The sequence below is a fragment of the Mytilus edulis genome, chromosome 14 (genome assembly GCF_963676685.1).
Source record: "Mytilus edulis chromosome 14, xbMytEdul2.2, whole genome shotgun sequence".
NCBI lineage: Eukaryota > Metazoa > Mollusca > Bivalvia > Mytilida > Mytilidae > Mytilus > Mytilus edulis.
The window spans coordinates 28,733,753-28,755,641 of record NC_092357.1 but is presented as its reverse complement, the minus strand read 5'-3'; the positions used below and the strand labels follow the sequence as shown (position 1 = coordinate 28,755,641).

At 32.6% G+C, this 21,889-nt stretch overlaps 1 protein-coding gene across 1 annotated transcript; it reads left to right on the top strand.

Annotated features, from left to right (window-relative positions):
- Window positions 1–16,392: 16,392 nt before the first annotated feature.
- LOC139503250 (complement decay-accelerating factor-like) lies at window positions 16,393–21,061 on the top strand. Its single transcript, XM_071293010.1, has 5 exons — window positions 16,393–16,511; window positions 18,061–18,293; window positions 19,554–19,739; window positions 20,533–20,718; window positions 21,048–21,061. The coding sequence occupies exons 1-5, from the start codon at window positions 16,417–16,419 to the stop codon at window positions 21,059–21,061; spliced, it is 714 nt and encodes a 237-aa protein (XP_071149111.1). The 5' UTR covers window positions 16,393–16,416.
- Window positions 21,062–21,889: the final 828 nt, after the last annotated feature.

Here is a 21,889-nt window from a genome sequence, read left to right as displayed (position 1 = left end):
TTCGTTTGGAAAACATACAATTCTGGTCAATTAAGATTGGAATCGAGCTTACCTGCCACGTGCGGGATTTGAAATCGAACACCGAAGTGTTGACATGCTATTGATACAGCAGTTCGAATACTTATAAAAAAGAAGAAGTGTTATGACTGCTAAAGAGAACTTTCACAAGAGGTCAAAATGACACAGAAATTAACAAGTATAGGTCACCGTACGGCCTGCAACAATGATCAAAGCCCATACCGCACATTCAGCTATAAAAGGCCACGAAATGACAATGTAACCACTCGACCACCGAGCGCCCATCACTTTCACCCGAAATGGATTAAAGAAGATATGGAATGAACCTGAATTCGGTGTATTACAGTAACGTGCAGCTTTTTATCATGTTTTTGTGCATATATTTCACAGTTTCAACTATAGATGATTGTGGGTGGATTCTTGAGGTCTAGCAGCAAATTGATATATGCATATTCGTACAAGAACATGTTAATGTGGTATGAATATTAACCCTGTTTGTACTAGACCGACACCCTGAGCCGGATTTTTTAACATGCTAGTTCAAAAGGTATCATTCCGAAGGAAGACATGTACATCACCTTACCCGGACACATTTTTCTGATTCCGAGCCGACCAACTGTTGCTCTTAATCCTTAATCCCGCGTGCTTATATAATTAGCTGGGAAGCAGCATGTAAATAAGAATTTTAAAGTCTTTGGTTTTGACCCGGCCGGGGTTCGAACCCACGACCTCTCTCACTCAAGGCAAACATGCTACGACGAAAGTACCACCACTAGACATGCAGTAACCCGCAATATAAAAGGTTTCGTGGGAAGCCGCTCATATACCAGTATTCACCTCTAGACTCAATTAAACAGGGCTAACTTACCGACCATTGATGTTTTTATGTGAGGGTGGGGGCAAGTTGTTTTGTAAATGTTGGATTTTAAATTTCTTGAAAGAGATTTTATCTATTTCAGAAGGGAAGCGAAATAGTTTGTTTCTATTTAAAATGAGGAAAAAATAAAACAATGATGAAACTTAAAAAAAAATAAACCATGTTTTTTTTTTTGTTTTTTTTTATTTCGAAAAAGGAAATACACGTGCTCCTTCCCTCAAACTAGAGTCGGTGTCTAACACATGTATTTATTAATATATAATGTACAGATCATCTGTTTCAGCTTTGGATATAAGGATCTGACAACACGTCATTTTATTTTCTGTCCTTGTATATATTATATCAGCCAATGACATTTCAGCCTTCAAATTTTTGAAGGTGTGTATATATCAATCCAACAAAACCAGAGAATTGAGCGTTTTTAATCTGGTGTCTAAATGAACTTAAAACACTGCATTTATTTATTTGTTACTGTTCTCTTAAATATAGAGAGTGGTGTTTTGAATTTTTCAAAGTGAAGATTTACGGCAGCGGCTTTTAATATTTTGCGTTTATCCTGGAAACATAATAGATTTAAAAAAAAAATAGTACAATGTGTCTGATAAAATTGAGAATGGAAATGGGGAATGTGTCAAAGAGACAACAACCCGACCAAAATAAAAAAAACCACAACAGCAGAAGGTCACCAACCGGTGAGTATACTCTATAGTAAAGGTACTTTTTGGGTAGTTTTGGCTTTTCAAGTTTTGTTGTTTTATTGGCTATTATCTTGATAACTAATAATAGAGAAACCTTTTCTTGCAGGGTATAGACAAGAACATATATAATCAAAGTACTGAAGTATGAAAATTGTTTGCGACTTCAGGGAACTAGTTTATTCTTATGTTGCACTGTTATACCACTGTCCCAGGTTAGGGGGAGGGTTGGGATCCCGCTAACATGTTTAACCCCGCCACATTATTTATGTATGTGCCTGTCCCAAGTTAGAAGCCTGTAATTCAGTGGTTATCGTTTGTTTTTGTGTTACATATTTGTTTTTCGATCATTTTTTTTACATTAATAAGGCCGTTAGTTTTCTCGTTTGAATTGTTTTACATTATTTTTTCTTATCGGGGCTATTTATAGCTAACTATGCGGTATGGGCTTTGCTCATTGTTGAAGGCCGTACGGTGATCTATAGTTGTTAATGTTTGTGTCATTTTGGTCTTTTGTGGATAGTTGTCTCATTGGCAATCATACCACATCTTCTTTTTTTATGTTGGTTTGGATTTGCCGTTTGTGGTTTTATTAATATTTACCACACCTTTATTCAATAATAGTATCAAATGAAAAATTCTCTGCTAGAAGAAATTGAAGAAAATAAATTTTCAGGTTTTAACAATTCAGATGAGCGAAACGAGGCGTAAAGATTGATGCCTACGGTTGACGAAGAATTCGCCATAACATTATACCGCGGCAAATTTATAACTATATAAAATTGAATGCCACTTTTCCTATCCCCTCTTTGGTTTTGGTTACAAATGACCGGTTCCTTATATGAGCCATTACTCTATCAGAGTCCGATTTATTCCCAATTGTTTGTGTCTATCTTGAGAATATATAAAGAGAAACTCGAACAGCTAACATGATCAGAAAGGCAATATTTACATAAATGAAAATGCTAAACTTCGTGTATTATCTTCTTATAGAAAAATTGCTAACGTTAGGTATAACGAAATTGACAAATATAATGCCTTCCCTCGTTAAAACGATCATATAGCATGACATAAAAGAATTATTTATTCAATTCAATAACCTTAACCGTATTGTAGACTCCATATGTTTATTATTAAAGATTTGCGACTTAAACAAAACTTTGCAATTCATATATATTTTTATAATTTTCCAACAATATCAGATGTGATTTTTTTGCATCTTAAAACGAGGTACAAACATGCCAAGGTTTATCTCAAGTCTCAACCATTTTCCAAACGGTAGCAACAGATTTGATTCTAATTTGTAGTAACGGTTACTCCGCAGAAGCAGATCGGAATCAGTTATGACGTAGACAGTAATCATTCTAATCGTAATCATGTTCATTGACCATAACGACGATGAAAGCACATCATATAATGACTTTTCGACATCATATAATGAAGTAAACCTAACCACATAATATAAGATTACAAGCACATAATATAACGACACAACCACATCATATAAAGATGTTTGCACGTAATATAAGGGAAACTACACATCATATAATGATATGTACACATCTTATAAGTATCTTTGCACAGCATATAAGTATATTTGCACATCATATAAGGATCTTTCAACATAATATAAGTATATTTGCACATCATATAAGGATCTTTCAACATAATATGAGTATATTTTCACATCACATAAGAATGTTTGCACATCATATAAGTACATTTGCACATCATATAAGTATATTTGCACATCATATAAGTATATATGTGCATCATATAAGTATGTTTGCACATCATATAATGTTATTTGCACATCATATAAGTATGTTTGCACATCATTTAGTGATGTTTGCACATCATATAATGATATTTGCACATCATATAATGATGTTTGCACATCATACAAGGATATTTGTACATCATATGATGACAAGTGCACATCATATGAAGGTAAATGCACATCATATAAAGGTAAATGCACAACATATAATGAAAAATGGGCATAATAAGACAGTGTTGGCGTTCCATAACTAAAAAATACATTAATCATGCTGATGGTGTGTGTATTTTCAGGCAGACATATCCATAAACACACAAGCTTTCGATAGTTCTAAAAATAACTAGCGTTTATCATATTTTATTAATATCTTAATATTCAAGTTAGAAAAAAACCTTCACCATAAACACTTAACATAACTCTCGAAGAAGGTTAAATAGAGCTATAGCTATAAAGAGTTTACATATAAAAAAGCTACAATGCAAATAGAAAAGAAGTCGGTCGGTTTTTACGTTAATGAAAGACGTATATTTGTCTTTCACTAAGTGAAGATATTACTAAAACTTTTGTTTCATTCGTCTTGTTTATTTCTAAACAACAAAATATGACAGAACAGAAAAAAAAGCTCTTTGAATTAATATACAAAAAGTGAATTACATACAATGCCACCTAACAGGAGTAAAACGTGTACTGATGCTCAAGTCCGTCCTTGTGAACATTGACTGAAAAAGATACAAAAGACAAACAAGGCCAAATATGTTTTGGCATTGAAATTTTCCGACTTTAGTTCTACATTTGCATATGACAATTCAATTATAAAATAATAGGTTGTCTTTAATCGATACCCAGTCGTTAAACACACATAAATAGAATAATTTGTAATTCTTTTAAAGTTAAGAATTTAATTTTATTATGTAAAAGATTTATTTACAATACAATTGAAGTTGTTTTATGTTTAAGCATTTATTTACCATATCTTATGTCATATGTTTAATTTACAAAACACTGTTTATAGTTTTCCAGATATTTTATTTATATAGACAATGCTTAATAATAATGTGCTATAAGCAATTTAATATTTTTTTAATACCCTAGTCCCACTAGGCCACGATCGCACTACGATCTGTGAAAAAAATGGAAATTTTGATGATCGTGGTACGATCGTGTATGTCGCAGTAAGGTCGTACCACGGTCGTGGTGAGGTCTTCAAGATCGTGAAGAGCGTGGCTAACTTTGAACATGTTCAAAACAATCGTGGTGCGGTCGTGGCGAAATTATGTCGTAGTATAAGCGTAGTGAGAGCGCACTAAGATCGTAGTAAGATCGCAAAGGTCGCTGTACAATCGTAGCGAGAGCGTGATTCTATTTGGAGAGATTGCGCTACGATCTCACAGCGACGTTATTACGACCATCACGTTCTCACCGCGACCCAACTACGCTTCCACTACGACTTTACCACGCTGTTCACGACCATAGTACGATTCTAGCACGCCCTTGCAGTCCTCATCACGCTCTTTTCACGACCTTACTACGTTCACACTACGACAATCATTTTTATTGTCATTTTCACATAAAATATATAAAAAAAAAACTCCCTAGATTTTGTTTGTTTGAATGTATTTATCCATTTGCTCCTACGACTCAACCATGCTTCTCGTTTTTATATAGAATAGACCGTTGGTTTTTCCCGTTTAAATGGTTTAACATTAGTATTTTTTGGGCCCTTTATAGCGTGCTGTTCGGTGTGAGCCAAGGCTCCGTATTGAAGGCCGTACATTGGCCTATAATGGTTTACTTTTATAGATTTTTACGTTGATGGAGAGTTGTCTCATTGGCACTCATACCACATCTTCCTATATATATATATTGACACATCTGTGTCATCTCTGCTATCGTTCACTAACATATCGTCATTTGAGCTTTATGGACCAGCAATAGGTTGTAATTTAGGTTTGATTGGTCTTTCCGACATCTCTTGATGACAAGTATTATACTACTTATGTGTATAGTATCAGTTTAATTGAAGTCTGGAGCTGGCATGTCAGTTAACTTCTAGTAGTCTGTTGTTATTTATGTATTATTGTCATTTTGTTTATTTTCTTTAGTCACATCTTCTGACATCAGACTCGGACTTCTCTTGAACTGAATTTTAATGTGCGTATTGTTCTGCGATTACTTTTCTTCATTGGCTAGAGGTATAGGGGGAGGGTTGAGATCTCACAAACATGTTTTACCCCACTATTTTTGCGCCTGTCCCAAGTCAGGAGCCTCTGGCCTTTGTTAGTCTTGTACTATTTTTAATTTTAGTTTCTTGTGTACTATTTGGAGTTTAGTATGGCGTTCATACTTTGCTCCCTCAGCCCCTACATCAACCCCTACCACCACGCCCACGTGTTTTAGTAGATTTTGGTGGCATGACTGTATTGTTTCCGAGAAATCTCCGTTTTAATCAGAAATAGAAGGCATGGAACTATATTGATATGAAACACGATATTGACGGTATTGCTGAGAACGTAGTAAGATCGCGGTATGAACGTAGTATAATCGTGGTAAGAACGTGCTATAATCGCAGTAAGATCGTGTTGCCATCGGATAACTCGTGGTATGGTCGTAGTGAGAACGTGAAGAGCGTAGAAAGATCTTTATAAGCGTAGTGAGGTCGCAGAATAAGCGTGGTGAGAACGTGGTTTAATCGTTGCGGGATCGTTGTAGAAGCGTGATTAGGACGTAGTAGCATCGTGAAAGCAACGAAAATTAACATTTTCATGCCGCTCACACCGCGACCTCACCACGATCTAAATTTATTTTAGATCGCGGTGAGCGTGGTGCGATCGTGGTCTAGTGGGACTGGGGCTTAAAGTGCCAAACATTTATTTTTCTTATTTTAGTTTCAAAATTCTTTGTACGTACAATGTTCATGTATATTTTATACATTCTGTTGATCAGAATTTCATTTTTTTTAATAAATGATTATTTAAAGCATAAACACATGAAAATATATTGAAGCACTGTATTAGATTAGTTTGTTTTAGATTTAATTGTGCTTTTTTTCTATCAATTCCTTTTTCCTGAAGAAATCACAAATATATATGTTTTGATAGACCTTTAAACATGTTGCATTCAGATAGTTTTAATCTGATATACTCTTATTTATTTTATGTACACACGAAGGGTTTTTAAAAAAGTGTGCGGCCCGCCAAATGTTTGTTACAAAAAACTTTTGCGCCCCGCTCATTAATTGCATGAAAAAAGTATTTGCCCCGTCCATGTTTGCACCGGCCCTACCCTCAGATTAATATTGCACAGTCCCTAAGGTGAGATGACTGGCCAAGGAATAGTGTCAATTGCCTCCTGAAGTAAATATTCTGAAACAACGCGTGCTCTGTGTAACTTAGTGTTATCAATCATGAATATTAGAATGGTTGCAAGATTATGATTGTCAAAATGTATCACAAGGATATACGGGTTAATTTTATCGTTAATTTTATCGCAATATATTTGACTCGTCATATTTCCATTCAGAACATAAAGGTTTATTTTGCGGTCCAATGAAATACATACTTAAACTGTCAAACCCCAAGCACCAAACGCTGTTTTCAAAAGATGTGCTGTTCCCTGTTTACTGTATTCCGTGGACGCCATACGCGCATGCGCCCATCAGTATAATGAAGGAGGATTCTTCTCCCAGTAGACAAATGAACTAGACGCCACTGTCTCAAAGTCCAATTGCAACCACGGCATGACCACTGATGTCGAGCTCGACGATGCCTATGAGTCAGCAATGGTCTTTTTGCTGGCAAGCGGGTATGTAAATAAGCACAATTCAGTCTGCATTTAACAGTTCGTAGACTTACGCGATCATGTATTCCCTATTGTTGCGTAAACAGCGAGCAGTAGTGAAATTTACTGGTAACAAAATGAGTATTATTAAAATACTAATACAAATAATATTTAAAGACCTTATACAGTGTTGAATTGGTAACCTTTATAAGTTTATTAAAGGATCGATAAGTTTACCAGGATCATTTTAAATTTCCGGGCACTGTAAACAACATTTCCGTAAAATGTGGATGTGCTATCCATTTCGAAAATTCAGTTAAGGTTTTGAATAATTTACCATTCTCATTAAGAAAAAAGGCTTTAAATGAGTGGAAGTGTTGTGTGAAAAAAAGAAAAGTAAAACAAGTCTACAGAATCAAAATATCTACCACAAGCATGTTATTTATCTAAAACATCCAAAGATATTTTAACACTCGGACTCCAAAAATAGTTTATTACACTATATTCTTATATTTTATTACAATAGTTCATGATAAGTTCTTTGATAGTAGTTTAGGAACTTGTTAAAAAGCTCTGAAAGATTATTTGTAGAACACTTACTACAGGTCGAGATGAAACGATATTTTACAGTTGTGTTTGTGTAGTTTAGGTAACCAATAACTAGTAGGGACCTGCTATTGTTAAAAAACGCTTTAATGTGGTTACATGTTTGTAATTTTGATTATTTTAGTAACAGCTTCTGCTATTCAATAAGAACGTAATCAAACTACCAACGTTTTCGTTTTATTCCCATGGCGTTGTCATAATATATTCGCGATATGAGTTTAAATGTTCCTTTTTGGTATCTTTCTGTTTCCTTCAGTTTCATCATCTTGCTAAATCGTTTAATGACAAGACTGGAACATTCGTAAATTTTTGAAAACTTATTTTCAAAATTGATTTCCTGCATCAATATAATACAAGAGTTACCATCTGTTCCCCACTACAGAATGATTTTTTCAAAAATTTCAATCCTGGTATCTATGATGTCATTGAGTTTATTTGTCCGTATTTATTTCACTTAATATTGCTGATACCCCATCTGTATCCCTATATTTGCTATAGTTCTATCATTTATGAATTTAAGCGTTCTGGCCTCTTATGACATACTCTATGGGAACAAAAATGCGGATTTTCATGGTTGTATATTAATTATGTACTTAAAACTATAGACTGCGTCCACAAGTTTGTTTTAACTCAAAAGTACACTTATTTAAACCATATTAAAAAATACTAAGCTGATAATTTTGTACCCCATATGAACGTTTAGTTTTAAATAGTGGCACTCGAATCAAAACTGTTGCAACGACAAGTCAAGTCAAAAATAATTTCAAGAGTATGGACAACTATAAAGTACAAGTTTGATGTATCGTCTTAGGTTTTATATCCCTTATCTATATCCACGGATAGACATACAAAATCACCAACCAATGAATTTGACAACATTTCATTGACAGCTAAAAACTTCAAGTAGAATGGAGTAGTAAAAGGCCAATGGTATGTGGGTGACATGAAAAACTACAATTTAATGGTCAAAAGTAACACGATGATTTAAACATTAACTGCAAATCAGTCCGATTTCGCGTCAGTTAATATAAATTACATGTAATTCAACAAAATTATGTGAATGTTTAGATGTATGCAATCATCAATTCATACTAGTTATATAAGTCTTTAGATTTTATAAGAAACAATACTTGTATATCAATGCAAGCATTTTCAAAAGTAAATGTTTCCAAAGATAAGCAATGTGCAATAGGAAAGCTTCGTTTGGAATGCATATCACATTTGTAGCGTTTGCTCAATTCCATAACTTTAATTGGTATAAATAAAACTAATGGAATAATGTACTTTCAAAATGTAAAGCTCTCGACCGTTCTAAAACTCTCTTTTATTATATTATAAATGTCTTTTTAACCTTGAAAAGACCCTTAACATGAACTTCGAACAACCACCGCGAACAAAGTTAAAAAGATACAAAAAAGGTCTGATAAGCCGTTAGTTTTCTCATTTAAATTGTTGTACATTGTCATATCGGGGCCTTTTATAGCGACTATGCGGTATGGGCTTTGCTCATTGTTAAAGGCCGTACGACGACCTATAGTTGTTAATAACTGTGTCATTTTGGTCTCTTGTGGTCTACTGTCCCTCTGGTATCTCTCGTCCCTCTTTTTTTACTCTTCTGGACAGTTGTCTCATTAGCAATCATACCACATCTTCTTTTTTATATTCACTGTATCTACATGTATATAGATTTAACCTCTTTAAATTTAAAAAGCAAACCATGTAAAAATATGTACCTATGTCTTTCATTTGGTTTTATCTTACTAAGATTTTGTCTAATAAAGTTTTGTTATTTTTTTCTGAACAATGCATTATAGGTTTTGATCTTTACTTGCAAACGACAAAATAAAAAGCCTTATTAGGGTTTAATATAGGTGAATTACAAACTGTACTATTACAGGAGTAAATGAAAAAAACACCTAGAATTGATGTTCAACTTACATAAAACCGTCGTTGTGAATAGTTAATTAAAAAATTACGAATAAACAAACAAGGCCAGATATTTTTAGCCTTTGAAATTACCGGCCATTAGTTCTAAATTTGCTAATGACTATTTCTAACTAATGAAAATATTCTCTTAAATCAAGATTACATAATTAAATAGACACACTTAAGGAAAACACATGCTGATATCTTCATTATAATTAGTTTCCGAATAATTGATTTTAATTTGAAAATTAATCAGCAATTAATTTGAAAACAAAATGAATTCAAATATATAATATAATAATACTTTATTCAGACGCAATACGGCTTATAGAATATGCATTTGACAATATTTTTAAAATGCATCAGTTTAATATAAATAACAATAATTATACACAATACATGTATGGCGGAAAATGAAAATAAATTCATATGATAAATAAGTAATACAGCTGCATATTACGATTTTTTTCAATATTAAACCAAATTTCCCAAAATTATTAAGATCTTTCACATTGAGAACTGATAACAACTGTATAAGTTAATAATTTTAGCCAATCAAAAGTAAACAAAATAGGAAAAGTGATAAGTTTTCTCCTTGTCGAACACCATTGTCACAAGCAAGCAAAGAATTCCGAATTATAATTATAACCGTGTATCATCGGTACGGCGTATAATGCTTTATAGGTACTCCGAAGCGTGAAAAACCATATACCGTACATTCACTTAACTATGCATCGTACAAAAGGATTTATTTATCCAGCTATACACCATACATAACGCTTCGTGTCGAAATAAAATATCGAAAAATATGTATAAAAGATTTCAATGTCAATTATTGAAACAGCTATATTTATTACGCACACACAATGGCCTTCTATCAGAAAAAGAGTTGCAATAAATATAGAATCATATCGGATGAGACGAGCGCCAAATTTTTTGACAAGTATTTGAACATGTCTTTAGTGAAGCGTTCTTGTTTGGGGAAAATAATGAGACTTCTCTAATCACCAACCTACAACCAAATCATTTCTTAAAATAACAATTATGTTTAGATTGAAGTACACATTGATATTATGTAAACAAAACAAAGATTTTCGTACCGTGTTAGAAGAAAAATTCACCACGACCGCTTGGTAAGTACCTTTATCTTACCTCCTATACATTTCCAGGAATATGATTGGTTAAAAGCGTCCGCGTGCAAACCGTGTATATTTGATATTAGGTTAGTAGGGAGGCGGGGCTTATCTCATACACGGTTAGTAGTGGAGTTACTTCCCTTTTTATTCCTTATTAGATAAGAAGGGGGCGGGGCTTATTTCATACACGGTTACTGAGAAAAAATCTTAAAAGTTCCAACAGACGAAAATATTGATGATTAAGATTGAAACAAATTCATAAAACACATTTAAACCTTACAAGTCGTTAATGTTGGCATCTGTTTTTGTAGGATCAATGGAAATATATTCTTAGCGCTAACAGTATTGAAGACTTGCTCGTTTTGAGAATCACTAGTCTTAATTTCACACGTTAAGATAGTCGGTAAGATAAATTCGTTACATAGTGTGCTAGTGACCTAATACAGTATATATGGGGTCAGTTAATTTCATATGGGGTGAGAGCTTCTGTAACTAATAATATCCGCTGTACCGATCATACACGGAGATGCCAGCGAGTTGGTAAGTGTTGAAGCAAAAAGTGATGACACAGTAGTAAAGTGGACACAGTAATGACAAGGTTAACATGGTTAATGCTTTTTATTCTATTTTTTTTAGAGAGACGAAAACAAAGAACATAATGCAAAAGGCGAGAGTCATTCATCTCGGTTGGAACATAAAAAAATTAAATACCCTAAATTGGAAAAAGTGTGGCAAAGTGTGATTTTCAGTGTTTTTTTTTTTTTATATTTTGGCCCTTTTAACTCAATAACTGTATCATCTACTTAACATATGTTGACATTACCCAAAAGACTCCAAATGAGTACCACAATGGAAAAAAACGATCTAATCGGACGAAAAATTAAATTTAAAACACTTCATCAGGAATCAACCCCTTGTATCTCAGAAATCGTTGACACTACTCCAAATCTGTTGACATACGCAAGTTGCAGAATTTTATTAGCAATTAAAAAAATCTCCATTAAAATAAGTTGAAAATAAATAATCTGTATATATACAAATATGTCCTCATTGTTGAAGACCCTACGGTGACCTATAGTTGTTAATGTCTCCGCCATTTGGTTTGTTGTGGAGAGTTGTCTCATTGGCAATCATACCACATCTTCTTTTTTTATAATTACCCAACATGTTCATTTCGCATATCGCGGGCACTACGTCGACTAGGCTTGCAGTCTCCGAAATAGGGAATTTTCTCACATAATTGACGTGTTCTCTGGAAAAAAAGATTGGTTCAAAGACAAATTAAAGAAGTAAAAAAACACTACATGTATACGTCATATCATAAATATTTCCGACTTTATATGGTTTTAGAGGAGTTGCGGCTCAATGAAATCGGTTTCTTTCATTAGTAGCATAGATTATATGATATACTAGATTTAATATAATTTTACATATTCAATACTTCATTATACATCTTACCATTTACAGATTTATATTGTTCAATAACATTTTATAAAACAAACCATCTCGCCAGATTATGCATGAGTAGATAATTTTATAGCTATTGTTATGAAATTTTTCAAAAACTGACTGATATCAATGATGTCTTTTGCAATGAATAGAAATAGAATAGAAAATGTGGTATTGGAGCCACCGAGACAACTATCCATCCAAGTTATAATTTGTAAGTGGAATCAATTATAGGTCAAAGTACGAACTTCAACACGGAGCCTATGCTTATCATATTTTCTCCACAGCTGGGAATTTCTTCAGCTAACTCTTGTATCATCTGATCTTAATCTTCCTCTGAGATGTTTGAAACGTTGAGTTTGTTAAATTGCATTGTCTCATTTTTCCTATAAATTACACTTTTAAATTTCGCTATCGATAGACACAATTTGAGCCAGGTTAATAGTTTACAGAAGCTGATCGGAATCAGTTATGACGTAGATAGTAATCATTCTAATCGTAATCATTTTCATTGACCATAACGACGATGAAAGCACATCATATAATGACGTTTCGACATCATATAATGGAGTAAACAGAACCACATCATATAAGATTACAAGCACATAATATAATGATACAACCACATCATATAAAGATGATTTCACGTTATATAAGGGAAACTGCACATCATATAATGATATGTACACAATATATAAGGATCTTTGCACATCATATAAGTATATTTGCACATCATATAATGATCTTTGAACATGATATAAGTACATTTGCACATCATATAATAATGTTTGCACATCATATAAGAATGTTTGCACATCGTGTAAGTATATTTGCACATCATATAAGTATATGTGCACATCATATAAGTATATATGCACATCATCTAAGGATATTTACACATCATATAAGGATATTTCACATCATATAAAGGCAAATGCACATCATATAATGAAAATGGTCATAACAAGACAGTGTTGGCGTTCCATACATATACCTAACTTGGAACAGGCATTTTCAGATGTAGAAAATAATGGATTTAACCTGGTTTTATAGCGCTTAACCTGTCTCTTGAACTCTCAAATGTTATATTAAATTTGATCTTTTAATTTCATCTGAACAATTTTGCATTAACATAAATGAAATTTGTTGAAACATATTTGATCGTCAATTTGAAGCAAAAGAAACATCTCATGATGTTCTTATTATGCAAATATCCGCTAAATGTACTTGGTCTACTTTGAATGCAAAGCACTTAAAATATCTGATAAAAGTAAATATATCTTAAATGTATAGACTGAAAGCTTTTAGTAGTTTAATTGTCCAATTTTTTAGTATGATTAATTTTGTGTTCTAAAGATTTTCTTAAATGTTTCATTACTAAATATTTCAGTATCCAAGGGAGACTATATAAATAGAAAATTTGAATTGTATATGAATCGATATTAACTCAATAGTTAGTTATTGATTTTAAACGGATATATTCTTCTAGTTTTGGAACACAATTCCAAAAAACAACCTACAGCTTTCTATTTATATACATATATATCAATTACTTGTTTTCTCCCAACCAGTTGCAGTGCATTCTGTTCTGTTATATGTTTGGATAACCCACTGATATCATGTTAACAGTAACTAGTATTGTCATAAATTTGACCGGGATTGTAATGATATCTGGTCAGTATGCTTTATTTTACCGATATTTTTTATATGTATTTTCTTTTTCGTATCATATAATTCGTAAGGTAAGGAACACTTGCGAAATATTTAGTTCAATTGTTATTCAGTTCAATAATCAATCTTACATAATGAACAATTTCAGTAATAAGTGGCTTGTTTTATAGTGATTAAGGTTATAACACAATGTTGACTGTGTAGCCCTACTTTTGACCCCTTAAGATATTATATACAAAAAAAAAGATATGGTATGACCGTCAATGAGATGACTCTCCACAAGAAAAAAATGACACAGAACATGCAGAAATTTACAACTATAGGTTACCAAACGACGTTCAACAATGAGCAAAGCCCATACCGATTAGTCAGCTAAGAAAGGCCCCGAAATGACAAATGTAAAAAAAATTCAACCGAGAAAAATAACGGTCTTATTTAAGTAAAAAAAATGAACGAAGATATAATACGCAACACATCTACAAAAAACAACTACTGAATTACAGGCTCCTGACTTGAGACAGACACATACATACGGAATATCTGTTTGTTTTGATCACACATCGTTGTCAATATAATGTAATTTGATACCATAAAAGTGACAGGTTTAGTTATCTGTAAAATAAGGTTTAATCCACCATTTTCTATATAAGAAAATGCCTGTTCCTAGTTAGGAATATGACAGTTGTTATCCATTAGTTTGAGGTATTTGAGTTTTTGAGCTTTTGATTAGGGATCTGATATCGAATTACCAACGACGTTCAGTATCTTAGTGATTTAACTTTTTTTAATATGATAGATTCGATTTTTGATCGAAGACAATGTCTGTATTGTCCTGTTTAGGTATCGATAGTATATGCATTGTTTTTGTTTTGATTGAATATAAGGCAAACATAGATAGATATCTAGGATATGTCTTTTTAAGTCTTGTATGATTTTGGATTTTAGATCATTTATATATTTCGGAGTTAAGTATGACGTCCATTATCACTGAACTAGTACATATTTTTGTTTAATGATCAGCTGTGTTGAAGACCCATTGGTGGCGTTAGGTTGTTTTCTAATCTTTAGTCGGGTTGATGCATCTTAAAAACGCATTCCCTGTTTCTATTATCAATTGAACTTAATCTCATTTAAAGTATTTAAAACCGTAACGAATTATATATCTAAACGCATAATTAACTTATATCTATATCAAATACAAATTAAATTACATTGATGTTTTCAACGAATTGGGCCCCTATCGTCATTATCGTACTGTTTTTCTGGCTATGTTTTGTTTTCAATTCTCAATATTTCTTATTAATCTTTTTCAGAGGGGCCCTGATCCCGAAATCTCGGTTTTAAAAACATGAAATCCCGAGGTCCCAAAATTCGAAAAAAAGAAATCCCAGAATTCCGAAATTCGATCCCGACGTCCAGGAAAAGGTCCTGCGTTATCTCTGAGTTCTATATATGAGAGTTCTTAAAAATTAAAATGCCCATTTGAAGAAGGTGTCATTTAATAATTCACAAAGGAAGAGACATGACACATTCGTTATTATTGTAGTAAAGTTTGATTTCGGACAAACAGAAGACTATATATCAAACTATTAATTAGAAGATCTCAAAAGACTGTGTTTTCTGGTAATGTTATTTATTAAAATAATAACACAATGTTGACTGCTGCATACCTATCGTTTGACATCTTTACCTATCCTGACTTTTTGTGTAGTACACACATCATTGTCAATAAAATCGGTGATGAGACTGCCATACACATGAGGGGTTTAGCTAGCTTTAAAACAGGTTCAATCCTACCTTTTTTTATATAAAATCCGTGTACCACGCCGGGACTAAGACAATTGTGATCCATTCGTTTGGGCTTGCGTTTTTGATTGTGCCATTTGATAATGGACTTTCATGTTTGGAATATCCTCGGAGTTCAGTAGTTTTTGTGATTTTACTTTTAACATTAATTTCAAGAAGTTTGAAGCACGCATTGAAATACTTAAAACATGATTTGAAACCTTTTACGCTTACAGTTCTCAGATTCGGTCAAATTAATGTCTAATATCTTTTAAATCTATAGCACAACACATTCTTCATGTTGACTGAATTCGGTATGCAGTTTTTCGATTTCCGCCGCCTTTTCGTTAATTCTTTAAAAAAAATACACACACTGCAATCTATCAATTCGCTCGTTCGGTAAGTCTTAAAAATAATTACACTTACTGCAATCTAGTTTGAAACATTCATTTGTTTCAAAACTATGTTACATTTGATAACTTGAATTCAATAATAAGTATCAACCCTTAAAATCTTGTTGAATGATTTGTATTATAAAAAAGGTATATTTGATTGATATATTGTATTACGATATTGTAGGAATTCGTCCAGACATGAAAATGCATGCAAAAGGAATTTGTGTTCACTGTATAGTATATATTGCGTTGTCTCGCATATTTTTTTCTCTCAGAATGCATTGTTATACAAGAAACACAGATGACATGGGAGGACGCAAAGGCATCATGTAAAGCAAACGGAATGGAATTGGTCACTTACAAAAGTTATACAGACCTCAGTAATATATACAGCAGGTAAAATATTCATTCGACAAATTGAATAATAACACGTCATTTCTAGAAATAACATTGCATAATAAACATGGATGATATGAACATTTTCCCCCGAACAAGTACACATGTCGGTTTAGGGGTCAGCTAAAGCCCGCATCTATGTGCATGGATTGCACGCTGTATTAAAGACCCATTGGTGACCTTCCGCTATTTTCTGCTCTTTGGTCTGGTTGTTGTTTCTTTGACATACCCCATTTTCATTATATATGGTATAATGATTAAATTTTACGGGTACGTTTAACCTTTCTTACCAAAGTTTCATGTTTTTTTTTGTCAATTTCCTCCAGTATATACATTTTTACGATTAGACAACTCTTTACATCCAAAAAAAGATTGCTATATGTACAGTCATGGTATAGTCTACTTTCGCTCACACTGAAATCAAACTGTTGTATTGTGTACTCTGGCTGACATAACACACACACACACACACACACACACACTTTTAAAAAAACAGGGTAGTCGCTAAAGAACACAGAAGGCAAATGTATGTCGCAAAGCCATGCCATTATTTATTATCGTTTACTCCTTGTCTATGACAATATTTCAATTTGTATAGACTATCAGTAAATTAAAAGCAAGTTAAATATTACTAGTATGTTATATACATATACACATTCATGGATCTACAATCGGTGTACGGATTAATAATTCATTCTAAGATGCATGTTTTTTATTAGTTGTTCCAAGCTTTGAACTAGCTGTCAGTTAACAGCGAGTAGTTTCAGATCTTTTACTTTTGTCTTTTTGTTGTTGTGATGTACAAGTTCCCGACCACGTCCAATTGTATTTTTGTCAATCTGATAAATTAAGCCTCTTTTAACTGATTTGTATAGTTCGTTCTTATGTTCTACTGTTATACCATTGACCCAGGTTAGGGTAGGATTGGGATCCCGGTAAAATGTTTAAACCCCGCGAAATTATGTATTTGTTTGTTTATGTGTTTTTCTCGTTTGAATTGTTTTACATTGTCATTTCGAGTCCTTTTATAATAGGTGACTATGCGATATGGGATTTTTTCATTGTTAAAGGCCGTTCAGTGACCTATAGCTGTATGTATCTGTGTCATTTTGGTCTCTTGTGGAGAGTTGTCTCATTGTTATCATACCACATCTTTTTTTTTATATCAAGAAACAATGATAAATAAAGGCAATAGTGGTATACTGCTGTTTAACAGTAATAAATCGATTGAGAGAAATCGAATCCGGGTAACAAATAAAACCGAGAGAAATACATCGACTTGAAGAGATAAACAAAGAAACAACGGAAACACTGAAGTGCAACAAAAAAAAAAAAAAAAAAAAAAACCGACAATGCAACATACATCAACACAAAATGTTTCTACATAGATAACTATTTATGTGATATTTCATTCTTGTAAAATACTATTCAGAAAATGAACTAACAGTAATTTGTTTGCATGCACTTTAATACATCTAAATTAAAATGTAATCAAACATTTTCTTGGAACGATCACTTAAAACAAGTTTTATTTTCATTTATTTATTAGCGAATACTATTGGCTAGGCACTTCATGGAAACCAACACTTCAACAGTTTCAGTGGGTAGACGGAACCTTGTGGTCTATAAATGATGCCATATTTCCTTATAAGAGGATTACAGAACCAAATTGCTTAGAAGGACTCGAATCGTGTTCATCTTATCAGAATTGCATCTATTTCGAATATACAAAAATTGGATCACAGACATGTAGCAACACATATAAATCTTTATGCCAAACAAGTACGTAATATATTATGTACCATTCAATTTGTAATTTCATGTAATATATATATATATATATATATATATACTTTGACAACCGACTTAGTTGTCTTCCTCTCCATAACTGCTAATAAAATAAAAAGAGCACACTGGCAAGTTATGTTTAAAAGATATACGGTTATAATTTTCCACGAAAACCAATAAAAAAATATTGATCTCCATAACAACAAAATAATAAAAGAGTACAAAGGCATTTTTGTTCAAAAGATACACAGTTATGATTTTCCAACTGATCGAATTAGCTTGATCTCTATAACAAAAACGAGTATGCAGGCAAAATTGGTCAAGTGATATACGGTGACAATTTTCCACCCGACATTTAAGTTAAGATCACTTTCATCGACCATACACGTGAAATCAAGGTAAACAAAATTTGGTTGCGTACACTTTCTTTTGTATTTGAAAACAGTTTAAGTGATATCAAAGATTGTACGAGTTGCATGTTACAATGAATGAATGAATATTATTTTCAATACTCTATACATGGTGGCAACAATGAGCATGTTTATATCGAATGCTCATTGTTGCCACCATGTATAAAGTATTGAAAATAATATTCATTCTAGACTATACTATCGTTCTTTTCTGTTGATAACATTGATTAATAGATTTGACAAAAAAGTATTATAACAGATATTTGATATATTTTTTAACATTTTCTTTACAACATCTAATTAAAATTAGGAGTATGCTGAAACTTAAATTCATTGTTTACTAAAACATCCGAAATCAACGAAATTAAGGACCGAAAAATAAATGTGATCCAAAATCAAATTGCAGAGCAGAAAGAATACCGGATGTCATTAAATTCTTTTAAAACTGATGTACACAGTTTATTCTTAAGTTGTACCGTAACATCACTCTTATAAGTTAGGCATAGAGTTTGTACCATCTAACAAGTTAAACCCAAACATATTCATTGGTGCAAGTCAAAAGTCAGGAGCCTGCAAATTTGTGGTGTTTCTTGTTTCCTGTTTATCTTTTTGGTTTTTCGTTCATTTTTGTTTTACATAAATCATGACGGTAGTATTCTTGTTTAAAATGATTAACATTTTTTTTCGAGGCCTTTTGTAGCTTACTATTACATGCTAATGGTCAAACGGTGACTTGGTAATGTCTATGGCATTTGGTATCTAGTGGAAAGAGTCTCACTAGAATTTATTCAATTAAAACTAGTTATAATATAGTAATTATTTTTCTGATCATAATTTAATGCAGTTAAAACCTGTACCTCACCACCTTCCATCATGAACGCAGCTACAGACACCACAGTTGTTAAGTCTCCAGGAGAGATGATTACTTATACGTGTGACTTTGGATACGAGTTATCAGGTGGACAATCGAGTTGGACCAGAGAGTGTGGAATCGATGGTAATTGGACAACGGATAGTAACGTTTGTGTTGGTACGTGGATTTGAACATGATGATGAGTAGATATTAGACATCGGTTGATTTTTACCTTATTCATTTATCTAATGTGTATGCTCGTTCTTATATTTCTTTTGATCTTACACATGTTACAATATGAAAATTAACAGATACTGTTAAAGCTTATAGTAATACAAATAATGATAATTATTGGGAGTATTGCAACAAAAATAACTCGCTTTCGGATATCATATATACCGATGTTTATTATCACATGCTTGTCCATTCTTAACAAACAAACAAAAATGCTTTTATACCATCATTAAATGGAATCAATATGTTTTGTTATTTCCGGTACTCGATTTGAAGGTATACAATGTTGAACGAGGAAGTTTAAATGATATAATATACTTGCAAAAACATTAAAAAGATAGTTGCATAAGTTTGTACAAAACAAATCATGTCATACGCGTCTGGCGTATACACTAAATTTAGTCCTGGTATCTATGATGAGTTTATATACTATAGTTCTCAATTCAAACTAGTACATGCTTCAGGGAAATGAATAAACAGGGAATATTTAACCTTCGAAAAAAAAACCTAGATTAAGACCAAAGAAAGAACAATTACCAAATTGTAGATTGCCGTGTGCATTAATGACCACTACCAGAATTCATAATTGTTATGTTAAATGCTATCCACAATTCAAAAGATACAATCAGTTATTTCTAATTGCTGTCTTGTGTTCAAGTCTCTAATGATCTTCGGCAGTTCCTTAAAAATATGAAGAGGTCTGAAATCAATTAAGACAATTAACTCTTTACTTTAGTGAAACAGTGTATTGCACCACCTCCTGTCAGTAACTCCAACTACAACACCTTAGCTGTAACGAATCCCGGGGAAACAATAACATACACGTGTGACACCGGCTATTATATGTCAAAAGGACAAACAGTTTGGACCCGACTTTGTGAATGGGGAGGAACATGGGCAATGGATACTAATTCTTGTTCAGGTAATAGCTCACAAGCTTTTTGACATTTGTAAATCATTTTAAATGATTGCAATAATTTGCCGTTTTAATAATGATATTATTTCTAGGTAATATTGGCAAAAGCATTCACTAAAACGTTTCGATTGGCTAACAATGTCCAGAATTCAACAAATGACGTGAGTTTAATTTGTGTTGTGGGTACCGACAATACTACTACCAAAAATTCTTAAGATCATGGATGACAAATTACACTTGGAGCTTAAAGTATCAAATTTCTTTAAGGCATATTTTTTGGCATCAACGACAACTCCATTTTTTTATAAATTGACCAGAATTTATTATTTTTATAGGTCCATCAGAATGACTATTTATGCTAGAGTCTGTCTTTAAAACGTCAATTTGTTGAGGTGGTAACGAAGATTTAATGCGGCTATATTGTGCAATCCAATTCCTTTTATCTTTAAGACTGTTAAAAACATCAAAAGAAGTTTAAAGGATTTATTGTTTAAGTCCCATATATCTTTATTTTTTTTTTATTCCACTGGAGGCAAAATTTGCATAATATAATGCATGTCCCTTGAACTTAAATTTACAATTGCCGAAAATATTTTCTTCTAAAAGGTCCTCTTTCGTGACCGATTTTTGGATTTTCTGTAAGTCAGTCCAGGAAATTAAAAGTTCTTTATAATATTTGGACATTTGTATTTGCCTAAAACATGTAGTGTCCGAACAAGAACATATAAAAAAGTCTGTATCATATTTTTCGTCTAGTGACGTTAACCAGTATTTTCCTATTGCATTCCATTTTTGTGTTTTTGAGTTGACAATTCTGTACATACTTTTCACTTGTTTTTGATTTAATAAAGTCCCTTAAGTTTATAATTCCTATCCCCCCTTTTTCTTTCGGTAAACAGCACACTGTTCTAACGATTTGGTTTGTTTTCCCATCCCATATAAAGGACCATATAATATTATCTATTTGTTTTTCGTATATATCCGGGATACCTCTCATTTCAATGTCGTATCCGATGACGGACAGTTCAAAGGATTTAATAATTAAAACTTTTCCCGTAAATGTGAGATCTCTTGATTTCCAAACTTCCATACAGCTTTTTATGTTATTTATTTTTTCTAACCAAATTTGATCTAAGTCCACCCCGTATCCATGTTGTACCCTTAATGCTTTCACAGG

What these genes read in the sequence shown, in the direction of transcription:
- LOC139503250 (XM_071293010.1), top strand. Translation starts at nt 16,417, where the DNA reads ATGACATGGGAGGACGCAAAGGCATCATGTAAAGCAAACGGAATGGAA. An exon ending in CTCAGTAATATATACAGCAG is followed by an intron (nt 16,512 to 18,060) that starts GTAAAATATTCA and finishes TTTATTTATTAG; the next exon opens with CGAATACTATTGGCTAGGCA. An exon ending in TAAATCTTTATGCCAAACAA is followed by an intron (nt 18,294 to 19,553) that starts GTACGTAATATA and finishes AATTTAATGCAG; the next exon opens with TTAAAACCTGTACCTCACCA.